The sequence below is a fragment of the Oryzias latipes genome, chromosome 2 (genome assembly GCF_002234675.1).
Source record: "Oryzias latipes chromosome 2, ASM223467v1".
NCBI lineage: Eukaryota > Metazoa > Chordata > Actinopteri > Beloniformes > Adrianichthyidae > Oryzias > Oryzias latipes.
In genome coordinates this window covers 23956171-23972912 of record NC_019860.2, presented here as the reverse complement: position 1 = coordinate 23972912, position 16742 = coordinate 23956171, and the positions used below count along the sequence as shown (strand labels likewise).

At 51.2% G+C, this 16742-nt stretch overlaps 3 protein-coding genes across 4 annotated transcripts; 1 reads left to right on the top strand and 2 right to left on the bottom strand.

Annotated features, from left to right (window-relative positions):
- Positions 1-421: 421 nt before the first annotated feature.
- Positions 422-7919, bottom strand: LOC101160468 (carcinoembryonic antigen-related cell adhesion molecule 1). The gene is made up of 11 exons (XM_004066626.4): positions 7677-7919; positions 5318-5467; positions 5126-5251; positions 4899-5056; positions 1626-1734; positions 1460-1558; positions 1336-1356; positions 1064-1084; positions 963-989; positions 850-891; positions 422-777 (listed from the first exon to the last, which is right to left on the bottom strand). Exons 1-11 carry the CDS (start codon positions 7723-7725, stop codon positions 773-775), a joined length of 807 nt encoding a protein of 268 aa, XP_004066674.1. The 5' UTR covers positions 7726-7919; the 3' UTR covers positions 422-772.
- Positions 7920-8693: 774 nt separating this feature from the next.
- LOC101170499 (docosahexaenoic acid omega-hydroxylase CYP4F3) lies at positions 8694-13597 on the bottom strand. Its single transcript, XM_023949022.1, has 14 exons — positions 13460-13597; positions 12061-12286; positions 11848-11992; positions 11730-11783; positions 11529-11656; positions 10757-10878; positions 10535-10681; positions 10349-10451; positions 10215-10281; positions 10018-10147; positions 9807-9940; positions 9287-9351; positions 9135-9217; positions 8694-9060 (listed from the first exon to the last, which is right to left on the bottom strand). Exons 2-14 carry the CDS (start codon positions 12262-12264, stop codon positions 8853-8855), a joined length of 1590 nt encoding a protein of 529 aa, XP_023804790.1. The 5' UTR covers positions 12265-12286; positions 13460-13597; the 3' UTR covers positions 8694-8852.
- LOC111946350 (insulin receptor substrate 2-B-like) lies at positions 12520-15773 on the top strand. Of its 2 annotated transcripts, none has more exons than XM_023949008.1 (6): positions 12520-12781; positions 13517-13937; positions 14019-14262; positions 14361-14610; positions 14672-15176; positions 15356-15773. In XM_023949008.1, the coding sequence occupies exons 1-6, from the start codon at positions 12766-12768 to the stop codon at positions 15603-15605; spliced, it is 1686 nt and encodes a 561-aa protein (XP_023804776.1). In that variant the 5' UTR covers positions 12520-12765; the 3' UTR covers positions 15606-15773. The 2 variants fall into 2 exon arrangements, with proteins under 2 accessions (XP_023804776.1, XP_023804784.1); XM_023949016.1 differs by having other exon boundaries at positions 12522-12668.
- Positions 15774-16742: the final 969 nt, after the last annotated feature.

Sequence of the window (16742 nt, the reverse complement as noted above, 5' to 3'; positions counted from 1 at the left end):
TTTAAAGATAATCTTCAGATTTGAATTGAATAATTGAATTAATGATCCCGGTTCCAGGGTTTGAGCTCCTGAAGATCAGTTCTGCAGAAATCAGCGCCTGCAGTTCTGCCGTTCCTGCTCAGGTGTGGAGGTTGATTTTCTTGGTGGCAGGAACAAAGTCGGGTTTCTGAAGTGAAACTGAAGCCGTTTTCTGTTTTACTTTGACGGCTTTTTGTGTCTGATGGTTTGAAGAAAAGCAGAAGCTGGAGCCCCAACAATCAGGAAGATCTTCTTTTTGATTCTCTTCTCTGCTCTCTGCCTTTTCTTGGTTGGAAACTGAAAGTGAAACTTATTCTGGTTCAGCTTCAACTCTTAAAACCACAAACTAAAAAAACCTTTTCATCTGGTTTGCTGCCCTCTAGTGGTTGGAGGAAACACGCCGTTTGTTTTTAGTCTTTATTAAATATTTTCCGTTTTTGGATGAAAACATGCAGAATAAACTCCCTTCAGAATCTCTGCTGACCTCTAGTGTTTCTGTAAAAACAACTGTTTCTTCCGACCGCCTGCACGCCGTCAGACGGCGCCGCTGCACAAACCTCCAATTGTTGCAGGCGGTTCAGAATGACCTTCTTTTGTCTCGCTGCTCCTCGCGACCCGCTCAGATCAGGTACGCCGTCCGTCACAGGAAGCGCCTGGACTTCCAGGAATTGTCCGATGGATTCTCCTCACCCTGGGAGAACGGGGTTCCTCCTGGTTCTCTCTCCGTGGCGAGGAGCGTCTCCGGTTCCGGGTGTCAGTCTACAGACGGAACAAAAAGGTTCTGCAGCCACGGACCAGAAAAGGCGTCTCTGCGTTTGAAGATCGGCTCACCTTTTTCTGAAGCGGCGTCGTCCGTCGGCACCGACGTTCTCTCTGGATGAACAAAAGACGGATTTGTAACGGGGTTCTCTAGGGGGTCAACAGAACCCTGAGGAGAACCTTACCTGGACTCCCGTTTCTCCTCCAGAAGTCTGGAAAACAGAAAAGAGGCGTCAGCGACAGCAAAGACACGCTGCAGACGGACAATCCTAACAGAGATACTGACCTGCTTCCCAGGGCATGGAGTCTGCAGAGACAGAAGCAGAACTTAGACACAACAAGCAGGAGAACGTGCAGAACAAAGCGGTTCCACCCTAAATGTGAGCTTTCCCTGCAGCTGTGCTGCTCCCTAACCCTCAGAAAACATCAGAACCAGCAGGTTCTATCAACCACCAGCAGATCTGATCCTCTGGTTCATTCTCAATAGTCATGTCTGCTCATAGAACCCTCTGCAGAACCGAGCCGCAGCAGCAGCAGAAACCAAGGAACCCGACTGACCTTTCTGGAAGAACCAGGACCCTGAAAGACGAGGAGGAGACGGTTTAGAGGCTGAGGACATGCAGACCATGACAAAGCAGCAGCAGCAGCAGCAGCTGATGATGATGATGATGAGGATGATCACCTGTTCTCAGCCTGTGGAGGACCCCCAGCAGCAGCACCAGAACCAGCAGAACCACGAAGACCGTCACTCCGGTGGGGATATTCAGGCTCCCTGCAGCGCCTTGAAGACCAGCGGGTTTTAGAGAGTCTGGAAGCGTCAGACGCCTCAGAGACGGGAGCAGACTTACCTGGAGCCTCAGTGGGGGAGGAGGAGAAGGGGTTGGGGGAGGAGCTGCTCTCCTGGCTGACCGGGTTCCTCAGCTCACAGAGGAACTCCTTCACGGAGGACTCGTTCTTCTACCAGCAGAGGGTTCACAAGAAACGCCTTTTTAGTTTGTTTGTTCACAAACGAGACTTCCAAGTCTTTGAGACGACAAGTGACTGCTGTTGCTAAGCAACAGAAAAGCAGAGAGGACACCAGAGAGGAGCTGACCAGCACAGTTACTGTCATTGATGCTAACGTCCTAATGACGACGTCTGGTTTGGGTGGACGCCGCCGTGATTGTTGCTGCTGCTCACCGGTAACTCTTTGTCACCTGACGTCACGTCTCTGGAAGTTTTGAGGCAGGATATCACGTTTGTTAAAGTAACACTTGGACTGTGTTGTGGTGCCCTGACAAACAAAATGACAAACTTAATTCAAGTCCGACTGCCTCCTCCTAACCGCGGCCTCCTCCCCCCTTGGAGCTTCCTGTCTGTCACATCAGCGTCTGGCCTCCTACAACCACCAGATATGTGGTCGTCCAACCTCCTCATCTGGTCAGCTCTCACCTGGATTCTCCTCTGGCTCTCCCATCATCCAGATGCTGGGATTATCCGCTCACTTTCCAGCAAGAGTCAGGACTTCATTTCTGACCGTAAGCTTGACTTCCTCTGTTTAACGCAAACCTGGCAGCATCCAAACGACTTTTCACACCTCAACGACTCCACCCCTCCCGGCTTTGTTTACATCTGCAAACCTCGTTGCACGCGTCGCGGGGGAGGTGTCGCGATGTTACATCACGAGGAAGTGGAAAGTCTTGCCTGTTGAGATTCCGTCCTTCAGCTCCATGGAATGCATTGCCTGCATGCTTCCTGGCCCCACCCCAACTGTTCTGGCTGTGGTTTATCGCCCTCCCAAGACAAACTCTGACTTTCTGAATGAACTTGGAACTCTTCTCTCCCATCTCTCATCCCTCTCACCCAATGTCATACTGATGGGTGATTTCAATGTTAACTTTGAGAACAGCCTTCTTCCTCTCACCAGAGACTTCAGCTCATGTTTGGACAGCCTTAACTTTACCCAGCACATCAGTTCTCCTACTCACTCTAAAGGACATATTCTAGATTTATTCTGCTGCTCTGGATTAATCCCAACTAACTGCTCTGCTGATGAAATTCTTGTAACCGATCATTTTCTTGTGTCATTTAACATCTCCATCACTCTGTCACTAAACCCTCCCGTCTCATGTCTTTTCGTAATGTCAAAAATATCAATGTGAACGCACTTTCCTCACTCATACGTGAGATTCCGATCCCTAACACACCAAACCCTGATCAACTCGTCTCCTCTACAACAACCTTCTCTCTGATTCTCTCAACCATCTCGCTCCTGTCAAAACTCGCCCTTTCTCCTTCTCCAAATCTGCCCCCTCGTTCACCCCTGACCTCTGTCTCATGAAAGCCAAAGGTCACCGGCTAGAGCGACTCTATAAAAGAACTGGCTTAACTGTTCACAAAGAAATCTATGCTTCACATCTCACTCAGTATAAGGACCTGGTTTCTACCACTAAAACAAACTATTTTTCTGAACTCATCTCCACAAACAAAGGCAACTCAAAAACTCTGTTCTCTCTGATGAACACTGTTTTCAACCCCCCTGACTCTCTCCCTCCCCATTTCTTTTCCACTGAAACCTGTAACTCCCTCAGGAAAATTCATGTCATCCATCAACAGCTTAGCTCTCCTCTCCTCCCTCCCATCCCTGACTCTTTCTCTCTCAATCACAAGTTTTCCTCCTTTCAACTGCCTGATAACAATGATACTTCCTCTCTTATCCTAAAACCCAACCTGTTCTCTTGATCCCCTCCCATCATCTTTAGTTACAGCCTGCCTCCCCACTATCCTTCCGCTCATTACTGCCATTATTCACTCGTCACTCTCATCTGGTACTGTCCCATCACTTTTTAAAATGGCAGCTGTTAAACCCATCCTGAAAAAACCTGGTTCAGATCCCAACGTATTCAATAATCTCCGTTCAATTTCCAACCTTCCCTTCATTGCCAAAATTCTAGAGAAAATAGTCACCTCTCAACTCTATGATCTCTGGAACCTTTTCAGTCTGGCTTCCGCCCCTCCCACAGCACGGAGACTGCTCTCCTCAAGATCACCAATGACCTCCTCACTGCAGCTGATTCTGGCCTCCTCACCATCCTCATCCTCCTTGACCTGAGTGCAGCCTTTGATACCATTTCACATTCCATCCTCCTCCAAAGGCTCTCCTCCCTCGGTATCACCTCCACCCCCTTCACCTCTCTGACTGAACCCAGTTCATTCATCTTAAATCCTTTAAATCTCAGCCTTCCTCTGCCTCTTCTGGTGTCCCCCACAGTTCTGTCCTTGGTCCTCTTCTTTTCATTACTTATCTTCTTCCCCTTGGCAATATCTTCCATAAATTTAATGTTAATTTTCACTCTTTTGCGGATGACACCCAGCTCTATGTATCCAGTAAACCTGACTCCTCTCTTCCACCCTCCTCCCTCCACTCCTGTCTATCTGAAATCAAAAACTGGTTCACCTCCAACCTTCTCAAACTCAATAGCGATAAAACCGAGCTACTTCTCGTCGGTTCCAAATCCACCCTCTCCAAAGCCACAAGTCTTCCTCTTTCCATCGACTCGTCTTCTGTCTCCCCCTCCCCTCAGGTAAAGAGTCTGGGTGTCATCCTAGATAGCTCCTTATCTTTTCAGTCCCACATCAATAACATTACTCGGTCAGCCCATTTCCATCTACGTAACATTAATCGTCTACGCCCCTCCCTCACTGTCCCCTCTGCTTCTATCCAGGTCCACAGTCTGGTCACTTCCCGTTTAGATTACTGTAATTCCCTCCTCTCTGGTCTCCCCCAGAAAACCCTCAATAATCTCCAACTGGTCCAGAACTCAGCTGCCCGCATCATCTCCAGAACCCCCTCCTTCAGTCATATCACTCCGGTTCTCCACCAGCTGCACTGGCTCCCCAGAACCTCCAGAATCCAATTCAAACTCCTCCTGTTCACCTTTAAGGCCCTCCATAACCCGGCTCCTCCTTATCTCTCCGACCTCATCCATATCTAAACCCCCTCTCCTTCTCTTTGTAAATTATAAACCTTTGTTAAGTGTCCTTGGGTTTCTTGAAAGGTGCTTTAAATAAAATGGATTACTATTATTAATGATCTAATCCCAAAGATCTGGTCTTTCAGAGTCATGGATCAGGATCTGTACCTGGATCTGTAGAGTCTTGGACCGTTGAACTTCTCGACCGTCTGCCTTCCACACAAACGTGGCGGGTTCGGCTCCTGCCGTGTCTGCCTCACAGGTCATCTTGCAGAGGGTCCTCTCCTCATTGCAGGAGGCTGTGATGGAGGGAACGGGGACGGCGGCTGAAAGCAGACACACATCTCCAGACCCTGAAGCTCCTCCTGCTGCTCACAGACCAAAGATGAACTCACCGATGACGGACAGCTGGACCGGGTCCAGGATTCGGTTGTTGATCTCCGGGGTGTACTTGCCGGTGTCGGTGCGGTTCAGGCTCCTCAGCACCATGGCTCCGGTGGAGGTGTTCAGCTGGGTGCGACCTTCAGGCAAACATGGCGTCAGCTGAGATGTCCCAAACAGAATCCCCCCCTAAAAACACAGCCGACCTTCGAAATGACGATAGTAATCCACCGTGGCTCCATCCCAATCCGCGGCCAAATCCGGCCCAAACTTCCAGGAGATGCTGGTTATGGTGGGAGGGGCTCCCTCAGCTTTGAGCTCCACCTCCCCACCTTCCTGCACGTATGTCCTGCCCCCTGCAGGAAGAACAGCAGGAGTCACATTGGGAGGAGTCCTCAAGTGAGTCGACATCTGTGGAAGTGTGGTCTCACGGTCAAATAACATGGACAGTGCTCTGAAATCAATGAGAGCGATTGGAAGCCCTATATTGTTATTTGATGTAGAAATGTATTCATTTAGACTAAAGTGAGCTTTAACACTGATGAGTGTTTTGTGTTGTTGAGCATAACATGGACTGGAATGAAGAAACTCCACGTAAAATCACATCTGGTCCTGTCGACTCTTTCTAAAGTTGCTTCATTTAAGGTGATGTAAGACTTTCACTGGATTATTGTTGGTGATGAAGTTCATGATCATCTCAGCAAGTTTGAAGGAAAATGACTGTAGAAAAGTAGAGAGTCCTAAAGAAGCCTCAGCTGGCATCTCTGTCATTTTATTGGATTTTTTAAACATTTTTAAAAACTTTTCTTGTAAACAAACACATTTAAAAAGTAGATTTACTATTAATTGAAATGAAAACATCCCTGCTGTCTCCTTTCAAACACCAATAGAAGCGGTTCTGATGAGGACTGAGTGGCTTTTCTTTAGAGTAAACATGTCCAGTCTCTTCTTTCTCTTTCGGCTTTTCCCATCAGGGGTCGCCACAGCGAATCATCCTTTTCCACCTCACTCTATCATGAACATCTTCTACCCTAACGTTAGCCAACTTCATGTCCTCTGTTAAGACATCCATATATCTCCTCTTTGGCCGTCCTCTTGCCCTCCTGCCAGGCAGCTCCATCTCCAACATCCTTCTACCAATATATCCACTATCCCTCCTCTGAACATGTCCAAACCATCTCAGTCTGGCTTCTCTGACTTTGTCGCTAACACAGGCAACATGAGCCGTCCCTCTGATGTACTCGTTCCTTATCCTGTCTAACCTGGTCACTCCTAAGGAGAACCTCAACATCTTCATCTCTGCTACCTCCATCTCAGCCTCTTGTCTCTGTCTCACTGCTACCGTCTCTAACCCATAGAGCAGAGCTGGTCTCACCACTGTCTTGTACACCTTTCCTTTGAGTCTTGCTGGCACTCTTCTGTCACACAACACTCCTGACACTTTCCTCCACCCGCTCCAACCTGCCTGCACTCGCCTCTTCACCTCTTTTCCACAATCCCCATCACACTGAACTGTTGACCCCAAGTACTTAAACTCCTGCACCTTCTTCACCTCAGTCCCCTGTAACCTAACGCTTCTACCTTGATCCCTCTCGTTCAGACACATGTATTCTGTCTTACTACGACTGACCTTCATGCCTCTTCTTTCCAGAGCAAACCTCCACCTCTCTAGCTGTTCCTCCACCTGCTCTCTACTCTCACTGCAAATTACAATGTCATCCGCAAACATCATTGTCCAGGGAGATTCCTGTCTTACCTCGTCTGTCAGCCTGTCCATCAGCATAGCAAACAAAAAAGGACTCAAAGCTGATCCTTGGTGTAGTCCCACCTCCACCTTGAACTCCTCTGTCTGACCTACAGCACATCTCACCACCGTCATACTTCTCTCATACATGTCCTGAACTACTCTGACATACTTCTCTGCCACTCCAGACGACCTCATACAGTACCACAGCTCCTCCCTTGGCACCCTGTCATACGCCTTCTCTAAATCTACGAACACACAATGCAGCTCCTTCTGACCTTCTCTGTACTTTTCCATCAACATTCTCAAAGCAAAAATGGCATCAGTGGTGCTCTTACGGGGCATGAAACCATACTGCTGCTCACAAATCTCCACCTTCTTCCTAAGCCTGGCTTCCACTACTCTTTCCCACAGCTTCATTGTGTGGCTCATCAACTTTATTCCTCTATAGTTGCTGCAGTTCTGCATGTCACCCTTGTTTTTAAAGATCGGAACCAGAACGCTTCTCCTCCATTCCTCAGGCATCTTCTCACTCTCTAAAATCCTATTGAACAACCTCGTTAGAAATTCCACTGCTGTCTCTCCTAGGCACTTCCATACCTCCACAGGTACGTCATCAGGACCAACGGCCTTTCCGCTCTTCATCCTTTTCAGAGCCTTCCTAACCTCATCCTTTCCAATCTCTGCAGTAAACATGTCCAGTCTGATCCAAACAAACCGGTCTAACGGCTGTGGGCGCGCGCGCTCTGGGTGCGGCTTTGATGAAAACCCCGCGCGCCCGTTTGGGAGAAATGACGTCTGGATCGTGGATATACGTTCACCTGGATCGGCGGAAACGGCGGAGAGGAGAAGCAGAAGAAACCCCAACATCGTCCGTCTGACTTCAGGGCCGCTGTCCGTCACTCCGACGGGGAAACACGAAGCGCGCTTCGGCTTTCTTCGGGTTCCGGCCCGCAGAAACCAACCGGGAGACGTTAACGGAAGACAAACATGCTGGAATTCCGCCTAAAACGCAGTTGGCGTGAAAACGATGCGACTTCAATGCTGGAGGAAGAAAGTGAAACTAGGAGGAGCCTCTTCCTCCTCCTGCTGCTCCTCCTCCTCCCATGAGGAGAATGACTCCTCTGTTCTGCTCCCAGCCTCCAGAACGGTGCTGGACGTGATCCAACCTGAAAGACTCTGTGGTTTGAAGTTGAAGATGTTTTTTTTTTTTACCAACATCATCGCCGTTCCTCCAGTATTTAGAGATTATTTAACTTAATGTAACATGTTTGGAATAAACTTAGTAAAGTTTTTAGTAGGCTGGAAGTTTGGTCTGGTCTCTGCTCCCACACTTGGCCGTGGACCTCGTCTGGCGCCCCCAGCCGCCCCCCCAACTCCATCTGGATGAAGTCCATCAGCTGGACTTTAAACATGTAGTTGTAGAGTCAGATAAGTTAATTTATCTCTATGAGGTCTGGTCCATCACCTGTCTGTCCTGGGGGAGGATCCCTCCTTCATGTGGAGTTTTTCCTTACTGATAAGGGGGGGGGGGGGGGGGGGGGTCTTAGGGCAGGGACCCCCACTGTAGTTTAGTATTCTCCTATTGAATTCTATGCATTCATGATCCTTGATTGTACGTTTACTTTAGAATTCCCGGTACAAATCCCACTGAGACGCCTGTTGCTGTGAATTTGGGTTTTATAAATAAAACTGAATTTGGGTTAAATGTTCCTCCCCCTCCCTGAATCCTGTGGTGTAGATCATTAGTGGGTCGCCCCGTCTGAACCAGGTTCTGACACACAAACGTGACTTTGTTTGTTTTTTCATGTAGTGCTGAAGACATTTCTGAAACACAATTTCACCACAGTTGTGTTTATCATCCAGTTAAAGTAATTGATTACAGAGTTTATTGATCTTTATCATTAAATCACTGAAGCTGAAGTCTGTTGACTTTTAGATGCATAAATGAACATTTTTCAGGACAAAGCTCAGCTTTCTGCATCGCCGCATTCCCTTCACGGGTCGGTTCCGGCTGGGTCCAGAGGCTCCAGCTGCAGCCACAGCCCGCCTTCGGCCCGCAGCACCAGCTGGGGGAGGCGGCGGACCGGGCCGGGGCTGCCCCCCAGCTCAGGGTTGGACCCCGGGTGGAGGCGGAACCGCAGCAGAGTCAGCGCCACCACCACCCGGAGCTCGGCCATGGCAAACTTCTGCCCGATGCAGTTCCTGCAGAAAGACGCCGGTTAGTCCCCGTCCCAGTGCATGCTGGGATTTGAAGTTTCACGGGGATCACACTGGACCTGGGCCCCGAGGAGAACGGGATGAAGGCGTGGGAGGAGACCCTCTTCTTGTTTTCCGGGTCAAAACGAAAAGGATCGAACTCCTGCTTGACAGACGGGAGGGTTAGACAGGACGGGTTCTAGAACAGAAACTAGAACTCTGGAGTTCTCACATGGGGGTTTGTCCAGACCGCCGGGTTGTGGTGCGTTCCATAAATGCTGACCAGACAGATGGCGCCTGGGGAAGTGCACAAACAGAAACTGCAGTTCCTTTTTTGCAGAAAAAAAACCCCACCAGGCTGGAACGCCGTGAAGGAACCCGCCAGAGTTAAGGGTTCTAACAGCTCTGGACATGATATTCATGAACACAAACGGTACCGTCAAATCAGTCATTTGTGGCTTGGGCCCACAAAATATTAATTCTACTGCACAAAAAACTAATTTTTACCCAGAATAGACTGATATGTATACAAAAAAAGACTATAATGCCTAGAAAATATCACTTTGATTGCACAAAATACTAATTTAAGGCAAAAAATGCTAACTTGTGAGCACAAAATGCCACTCAGTGGTCCTGCATTTTTATTTGTAGGGAACGATCCATTTTTTGTCACCGTCTGGGCTTCTTAGGCTTTAAAACACATAAAATTCCGGGTGTTCCTGAGTCGTGGTGTGTCTCGGTAGGAACCTGACCCTGTGGAACGGTGAGGTTCCCCGGCAGAGGCATGTCCTGCGTGTACTTCCTGGTCACGGCCTGCACGGGTGGGTGGAGCCTGAGGCTCTCGCGGATGCACATGGAGGTGAAGGGGAGGTTGGACAGGTCCTCCCTGTGGATTCAGAAACGCTTGGCATCAGGGATCTGAAGGAACGGGGTTCGAACTGTACACGGGCGCCCGCGTCCGACCATTCGATGTCACGGCCGGCGCGTCCTCGCATCAGGTCCATCACTTCCTGTCGGCATTCTTCCTGGTAGTGTGGATGCTGGGCTAAATTGTACAGCGTCCAGGAAATGGCGCTGGCTGTGGTGTCGTGTCCTGCCAAAATAAAAGCATGGAAAGGCTGTCAGTCAGAACTCTCACAGCCACGGCTGTGGAAGCCAACCTGCAAACATGAAGGTGTTGGCCTCGGCCTGGATCTCCTCGTCTGACAGGCTGCGCCCGTCTTCATCCTGTTTTAGAAGAATCTGATGAGAGGAACTTCCAGAAACTCCCTGATCTTCCTCCTCCATCATCTACCTTGGTGGTCAGGATGATGTCAACAAAGTCCCGGCTCTTTGGGGCCGTCTCCCCCTGCTGGCCAATCAGCGCCCGGCGCTTCTGCACCACTTCTCTGGTGAACCTGTGAGGACAGGAGAGCGGTAGAGGCTGCAGCAGATCCAATGTTAGGAAACATTCATCCACGGTTCACATAGAGCTCCGTACTCGTGAACAACACTCAGAGCCCGCCTGAACCTCCTCCCCTGCTGGGTTCTCCAGTAGATCCAGTCCCAGTGGTGGAGGATCCTGAACCTGCGGTCGATGATGAGGTCGCTGAGCTCCACGATGGCGGACACGTATGCGCAGGTGGACCTGCAGACAGACAGAGACCTCTGTGAACGTCACGGCGCGGCGGCGGCGAGAGCCCAAGACAAAGACTGAGTTTACTCCTGGCAGTCGCTCTGGAAGCTGAAAGCACACTTCAGCAGACTGTCCAGCGTCATCAGAGTCACGTGACCGAACATCTCCAGGCTGGTTTCCCCTGTAGCCACCAGGCGGCGCCATTTCTCCTTCAGAAGGGACAGAAAAGGATTTCCTTTAACATTGAAATATGATCAGATTCCTTTAAAGGTGATTTTTCTCCGTCTGTGAGGACGATCAAATAAACCGACTGAAGTTAGCAGCTTTGAACCACTGCAGAGCAGAAAACCAGGAAACAATTGGACTCATTTCAAGTCATTACTTCCTGTTTTCATGTGAAACTAGTACTTACACTAAGTACTTCACTGTTTTGTTTACTTGTCCATAGTTTTTAGGGGGAGTTTTACTGTTGCTCAGTGTACTTTACAGTTGTTATTCTGTGTACTGTAGTTTTGTACCCTTGTTAAATATTTCCTGCTGTGAGGCACCACATTCAGGTACTATTAGGTGGATTTAACCCCCCAATCTTAAAGCTGAGTGTCAAGAAGGGAAGCATTAGGTCCCATTTTTAGAGTCTTTGATATGACTCAGCCTGAGTTTAAACCCACAACCTTCCAGTTAAAGGGCGGACACTCTAACCACTGTCATTTTGTGTACTTCCTGCATATCCTGTTGTCAGTCTGTGAACTTTGCTGTAGTTCAGTGTATTTTTCTGTAGTTTTGTGTACTTCCTGTATATTTTGCTGTCAGTCAGTGTGCTTTGCTGTGCACTGTGCAGCCGTCATGGCGGCGGTCTTACGTGCATGGTGTGGGTGGAGGAGTTGAAGGTGGAGACGGACTCTTTCAGGACGTCGAAGTGAAAGGCTGGAGTCAGCAGTCGTCTCTTGCGGGACCACTCCTCCCCGTTGCTTAGCAACAGACTTTGTCCTTGGATGAGTTTGAGGCGATGAAGGTCGTTTTATTTTAAATACGGATCTGGAGCACAGAGCGTGGAACTCACCTAACCACGGACGCAGGTGACCATAGATCAGGTCGTCCTTCACCGTCATCTTGGCTGTTGGACATGAGAGTAGAGTCAAGTCGGGGTTTGGTGAACGGACGTTCCCGCCGCGACTCACCTGACGCCATCAGCAGCGGTTTGACGTAGTCGGGGTGGAAGACTCTGACCAGGTGGTAGAACGGGCCGAGGAACCAGCAGCAGCAGTGTCGGTAGGTCTGCACCAGCTGGTCCACGCGCTGGAGGCCTTCCTCGCTGCTCTGCATCTGCACACCACAGTTTGGGCTGAGCGCTCCGTCCGCTCCGCGCGGGCGCCGCCCCCGCCGCGTCTTACCTGGCCCAGGTGACCCAGCAGCCAGGAGCGCGTCCTCGGCCTGCTGAAGCGGGACATTCTGCGGGTGAACCAGGCGTGGCGCAGCAGCAGCCTCGCCGCCCAACCCACCAGCAGCGCCAGCAGACCCGTCCCGACCCACCGCAGCATGAGGGGGGGGTCGGCCCAGAGCAGAAGCGGAGCCAGGGCTCTGAGGAGCAGCGTCATCCTGAGTCCGCGGGTTTGAGTCCTGCTGTCACAGAGAAGAAGCCGTTTATGTTGAAAGAGTTTCAACACTCTGGGTTGTGACACAGCTTCCTTCAGGACCGCTGGTCTCACCGACCCGCTTTCAGGCCCTTAATCCAGACAGAACCTCAGATTAAGGTTCATCCTCCTCAGACTATCTAATGCATCATCTTCATCCTATCAATCAAATGTTTGTTTTCTGCTTTGTTGGTCCTGTTTCAGGTTCACCCTCCACCCCAGCGTGGGTTTTTACGAGGTGCTCCTGAACGCCTCACTGATTTAGCACCTGATGCAATCAAACCTGCAACCAGATGCGTGGTGTGTTTGTCCTGCATGCGAGACGGACGCCCGCAAAGCGGCGTGATGCGCTCCTCCACCACTGTAAGGTAATCCTAATCTGCAGCTGATCTGACATTTCCTCCATGAGCAGAAACTGAAACTAACGGAGACGCATGAACGCTCCTTTAAAAGGAGAACCTGCTGATGGTGCTGCGTTCAGGTGATCTGCGTTCAAAAAAACTGTTAAAGGTCGTCTGAAATACCGGATTAGGCTCAGATTACTGGAGGAAGTTCAGGAGGTTTGCGTCAGGTTTTTCAAATTAAAAGATGCAGAAAAATCCACTGACTGAACCAAACCACGTGTCGGGGATGTCCAACAGAAGTGTTGATGTTATTATGGGATGGGCACACGACCTGTGGCTTGGCAGCCATTTTATAGCAATGATAAGGCGATAATAAGGCGATTTGAACATTTTCCCAAAATATGAGAAAAGAAAACTTAAGCTGTATTGACCTTTGACCTAGACCCACAATCTTTAACTTTACCATAAAAAATCCCCTCCTCCTCCTCACATGCTGTGAACATATCAGGAATGTGGGCGGGGTTAACAAAAACCTCCGTTGTCAAGGAAATCCCAAAGTTTACTTTTGCCGATTCTTCTAAAAATGACACAGACGTGTTCGTCGCCCCCAGGAGACCAGAATATAAAATGGTTGCTATGGAGATGAAACCAACAGAAAAGCCTCCATTTTTGAGTGAGTTTTTAACATTTGGCTCTGACCAGAGGGCCACACGGGAGCGGCGAGGGTGGGTAGCACCACACAACACCGCTTCATTGTTCTTATCATTTCCTCATGAAAGCAAAGAGTTTGCTTGTGACCGACCGTGTTCAAATACCTTTTTCTTTAGTTTTAAAGGCATCAAACTTCTCATGAATTGTTCTTCTGCTTTCAGCGTCTTGGTTCTGCTGGGCTGAGCCTCGGTGTGTCGTCTCCGTCATGGCTGAGGGACACGATGAGGACTCCCTGCTCCTCCCTCCCTGCTCCTCCCCTCCCCAGCCTCCATGGAGTCTCTCGGAGCCGGATAAAGCCGTTCCGGTCCGGCAGCCCTCCACTGGTTTCTACGAGGAGCTCTTCTGGAGCCTGCGGGCCCCCGTCCCTCTGGCCGGGGCGTTCATGTCCTCTGGACCCCAGAGCGACGTGGTGAAGCAGGGCTACCTGGGGAAGCTGGACAGGAACCGCAGGAGGTACTTTGTGCTGAGAGCGGGGAGCCACACCGGGCCGAGCCGGCTGGAGTGGTACAAGAGCCGAGAAAGGTTCACGGCCGTGGAGAAGTCCGCTGGGAGGTCGGTGCTGTTCGGATCCAACAAGCAAGGGTTTGTGAAGGAGACCTCCGGCAGCTCCTCCGTCCACGCCGACGCCAAAGGCCGTGACGTTTCTGCGGATCTCTTTCCCAGGGTCGTCTACCTGCGCTGCTGCCTGGGCGTCAGCCGGATCGGTAACTCCCGCAAAGGCCACGTGGTGGAGCTGTACGCCAAAGACCACACCGTGGTGCTGCTGGCGGAGGACCAGCAGCAGAACCAGGACTGGTATGCAGCCATCAAGACCCTGATGGAGGAGGAGCAGAGAGATGAAGAGCACGGCGCCGAGGAAGACGACGATGGGTACTGCACCCTCCCCCCTGGATCTTTCTTTAAGGAGGTGGGGGCGTCTTCTGAACAAACTAAACGTCAGATACCGCGTCAGCTATGGAACAGCATCTCCTGTCAGAATGACCTTTGACCTCCTCCCCGCCACAGGTTTGGCCCGTCTCAGTGAAACCTCGCGGTCTGGGCAGCTCCAAGCCCCTCAGCGGGGAGAACCGGCTCTGCCTCACCGCCACCTCCCTGGTGTTGGTCCGGCTGGGAGCCGGTTCGGAGCTGCCGTCCGTCACCATCCCTCTGCTGAGCGTCCGCAGGTTCGGACACCTGGACGGCCTGTTCTACCTGGAGCTGGGCCGGTCGGCGCCCAACGGTCCCGGGGAAATCTGGATGGAGGCGAAGCAGCAAGGTACTGAAGTGGCGGTGAGTTGAAGTCCTCCGAGGTTCTGATGTCTGGTGTGTGGGAACAGCCCTGGCCCAGCAGATCCACGAGTCCATACGGGAGACGGTTCGAGCCCTGCGAGCCCTTCCGGGCCTCAGCGGGTCACCGGCCTCCAGCCACAGCCAGCATCCGGGCCTTTGGGCCTCAAAGCGCTGCCGGCCCAAAAACAGAGACAGGCCGGGGAACGTGAGGCCGGCACAGTCCAGAACCTCAGACCCGCAAAAGAGTCCCGCCCCGAGTCCCCTGAGGTCCAACATGAGCGATGACGGCAAGCCGGACACCACCAGCTCTCCCCTCAGTCCCTCCAGAACCCAGCAGGGCCCGGCGTCGGGGGCCGCAGCGGCAGCCTGTAAGCTGCAGAGCTGGAGCTCCTCAGAGGGGGAGGAGCTGCTGGGGTACATGGTCATGACCCCCCAGGCCGGAATCAAACCCTCTGCTCCGCCTCAGGATGACTATGTGACCATGGAGAGCCCGCAGAGGCTGGACCGGACGGCGTGCTCCTCCTCCTCCTCCCTTCACACCTTATTCAGCAGGTAACTTTGCTTTCCTTACCGGTTGATGTTCTGGATCAGGGATGGGCGGCTCCGGGCCTGGAGGAAACACCTGAACCAGGTCACCAGTCATGCGTAGGGCTTCCTGCAGCCCTCCAGGCCCGGAGTTTTCCATCCCTCCTCTGGACTCGGACTCCTGACGGCGTCTCCTCTGCGTTCAGCCTCACCTGCGACAGCCCGTCATCTCTGCACGCTGTCGACCTTCGCTGTCCGCTTGCTCTGCTTCCTGGCGCGGCTCCTCCAGCTGTCGCCCGGCGGGACCCGGCTCCGCCCACGGCCTGTACTCCACGCGTGTGGAGGGCCTCCAGCGGCTCGGCCGTCCCGGACCCCGACCTCCTGCGGTCTGCGGTCAGAAGGTCCTGGCTCCCCGCGTGTCTCCTGTCCTGTCTCAGAGGTGGAGACAGAGGCTGACGGGTGGAGACGACTCCGGACCCTCCAGACCTGCAGCTCCTCTGGGGTCTTCACCTGGAGCCTCAGGTGTTCCTCTCCTGTGCATTCTGGGGTCGAAAGACTCAAAGATCAGAAGTTCTACAGGTTTCAGAAATGTGAAGGAAAATAAAGTTCATCTTCTTGAAGTTCTTAAGACTTTTAGTTTTTACTTTACTGTTTAAATGTCAGAACCAAAAAAATCTGCTTAAATGACGTGACACAGATTTGAAATATTAAAAAAACAGCTGGGTTTTATAATGTTAGCTTGAATATTCTCATTAGTTTTAGGCAGAGACGACCAGGACAGAATTCTGCAGCCCCCCCCCCCCACAAACCCCACAAACCCCTGCTGTTCTTGAGGCATTCAAATGTGTTCTTGGTGAAGCAAATATTTAGGAAAATGATGCTTTTACAGACACAGGAAGTTGGTTCCAGTTCCCATAAATCCCCCATCTGTGTTAGTCTGGTATCACCTGAAGGACATCACTGCTGGACCCCCGTTGGTCACCTGTCAGTCGTCACACAGCACCGCCTTCTGCAACACGCCGGATCTCCTGGGACCAACGGGAGGCGGAGCAGCTCCCTTCCCTTCTGCGTTGTGATTGGAGGAGCTGAAACCACTGAAACAGCTGAGATGTTGGTGGACTTTAGAAAAGCGGCACAACCTCGCTCCTCTACAGAGGAGACCTTTGGGTTCCTGCCGCTGCCAAAGAACATTAGAGTCATCAAGAGTTCTATCAAATCCGTTCCTCTGTCCCCGACTGCGACCAAACGAGTCAGAATCAGAACCACAGGTGATGGAGGACCTGAAGAACAGCTCCCATCACTAACGTAGACCCAGAAAACCCAACATCAACTAAACTCCTCCCCTTCTGACATCTGTAGGTGAAGACCAGACGTCACAACCACGCTCAGCTCATCACAAACGCCTGAAACCTCAATGTTTTGTTGTTAATTAGATGAAACTGAAACCAGATTGAACTTCCAAGTGAGTTCACACACCTGACCTTAAAAAACGGATTCTGACCAGAGACAGAATCCAGGTGAGAACCTGATTTAGATGTGAGAACAGCTGTGAAGATGATGAAGGAACAGATCTGTCTTTTCCCACAAAGATCA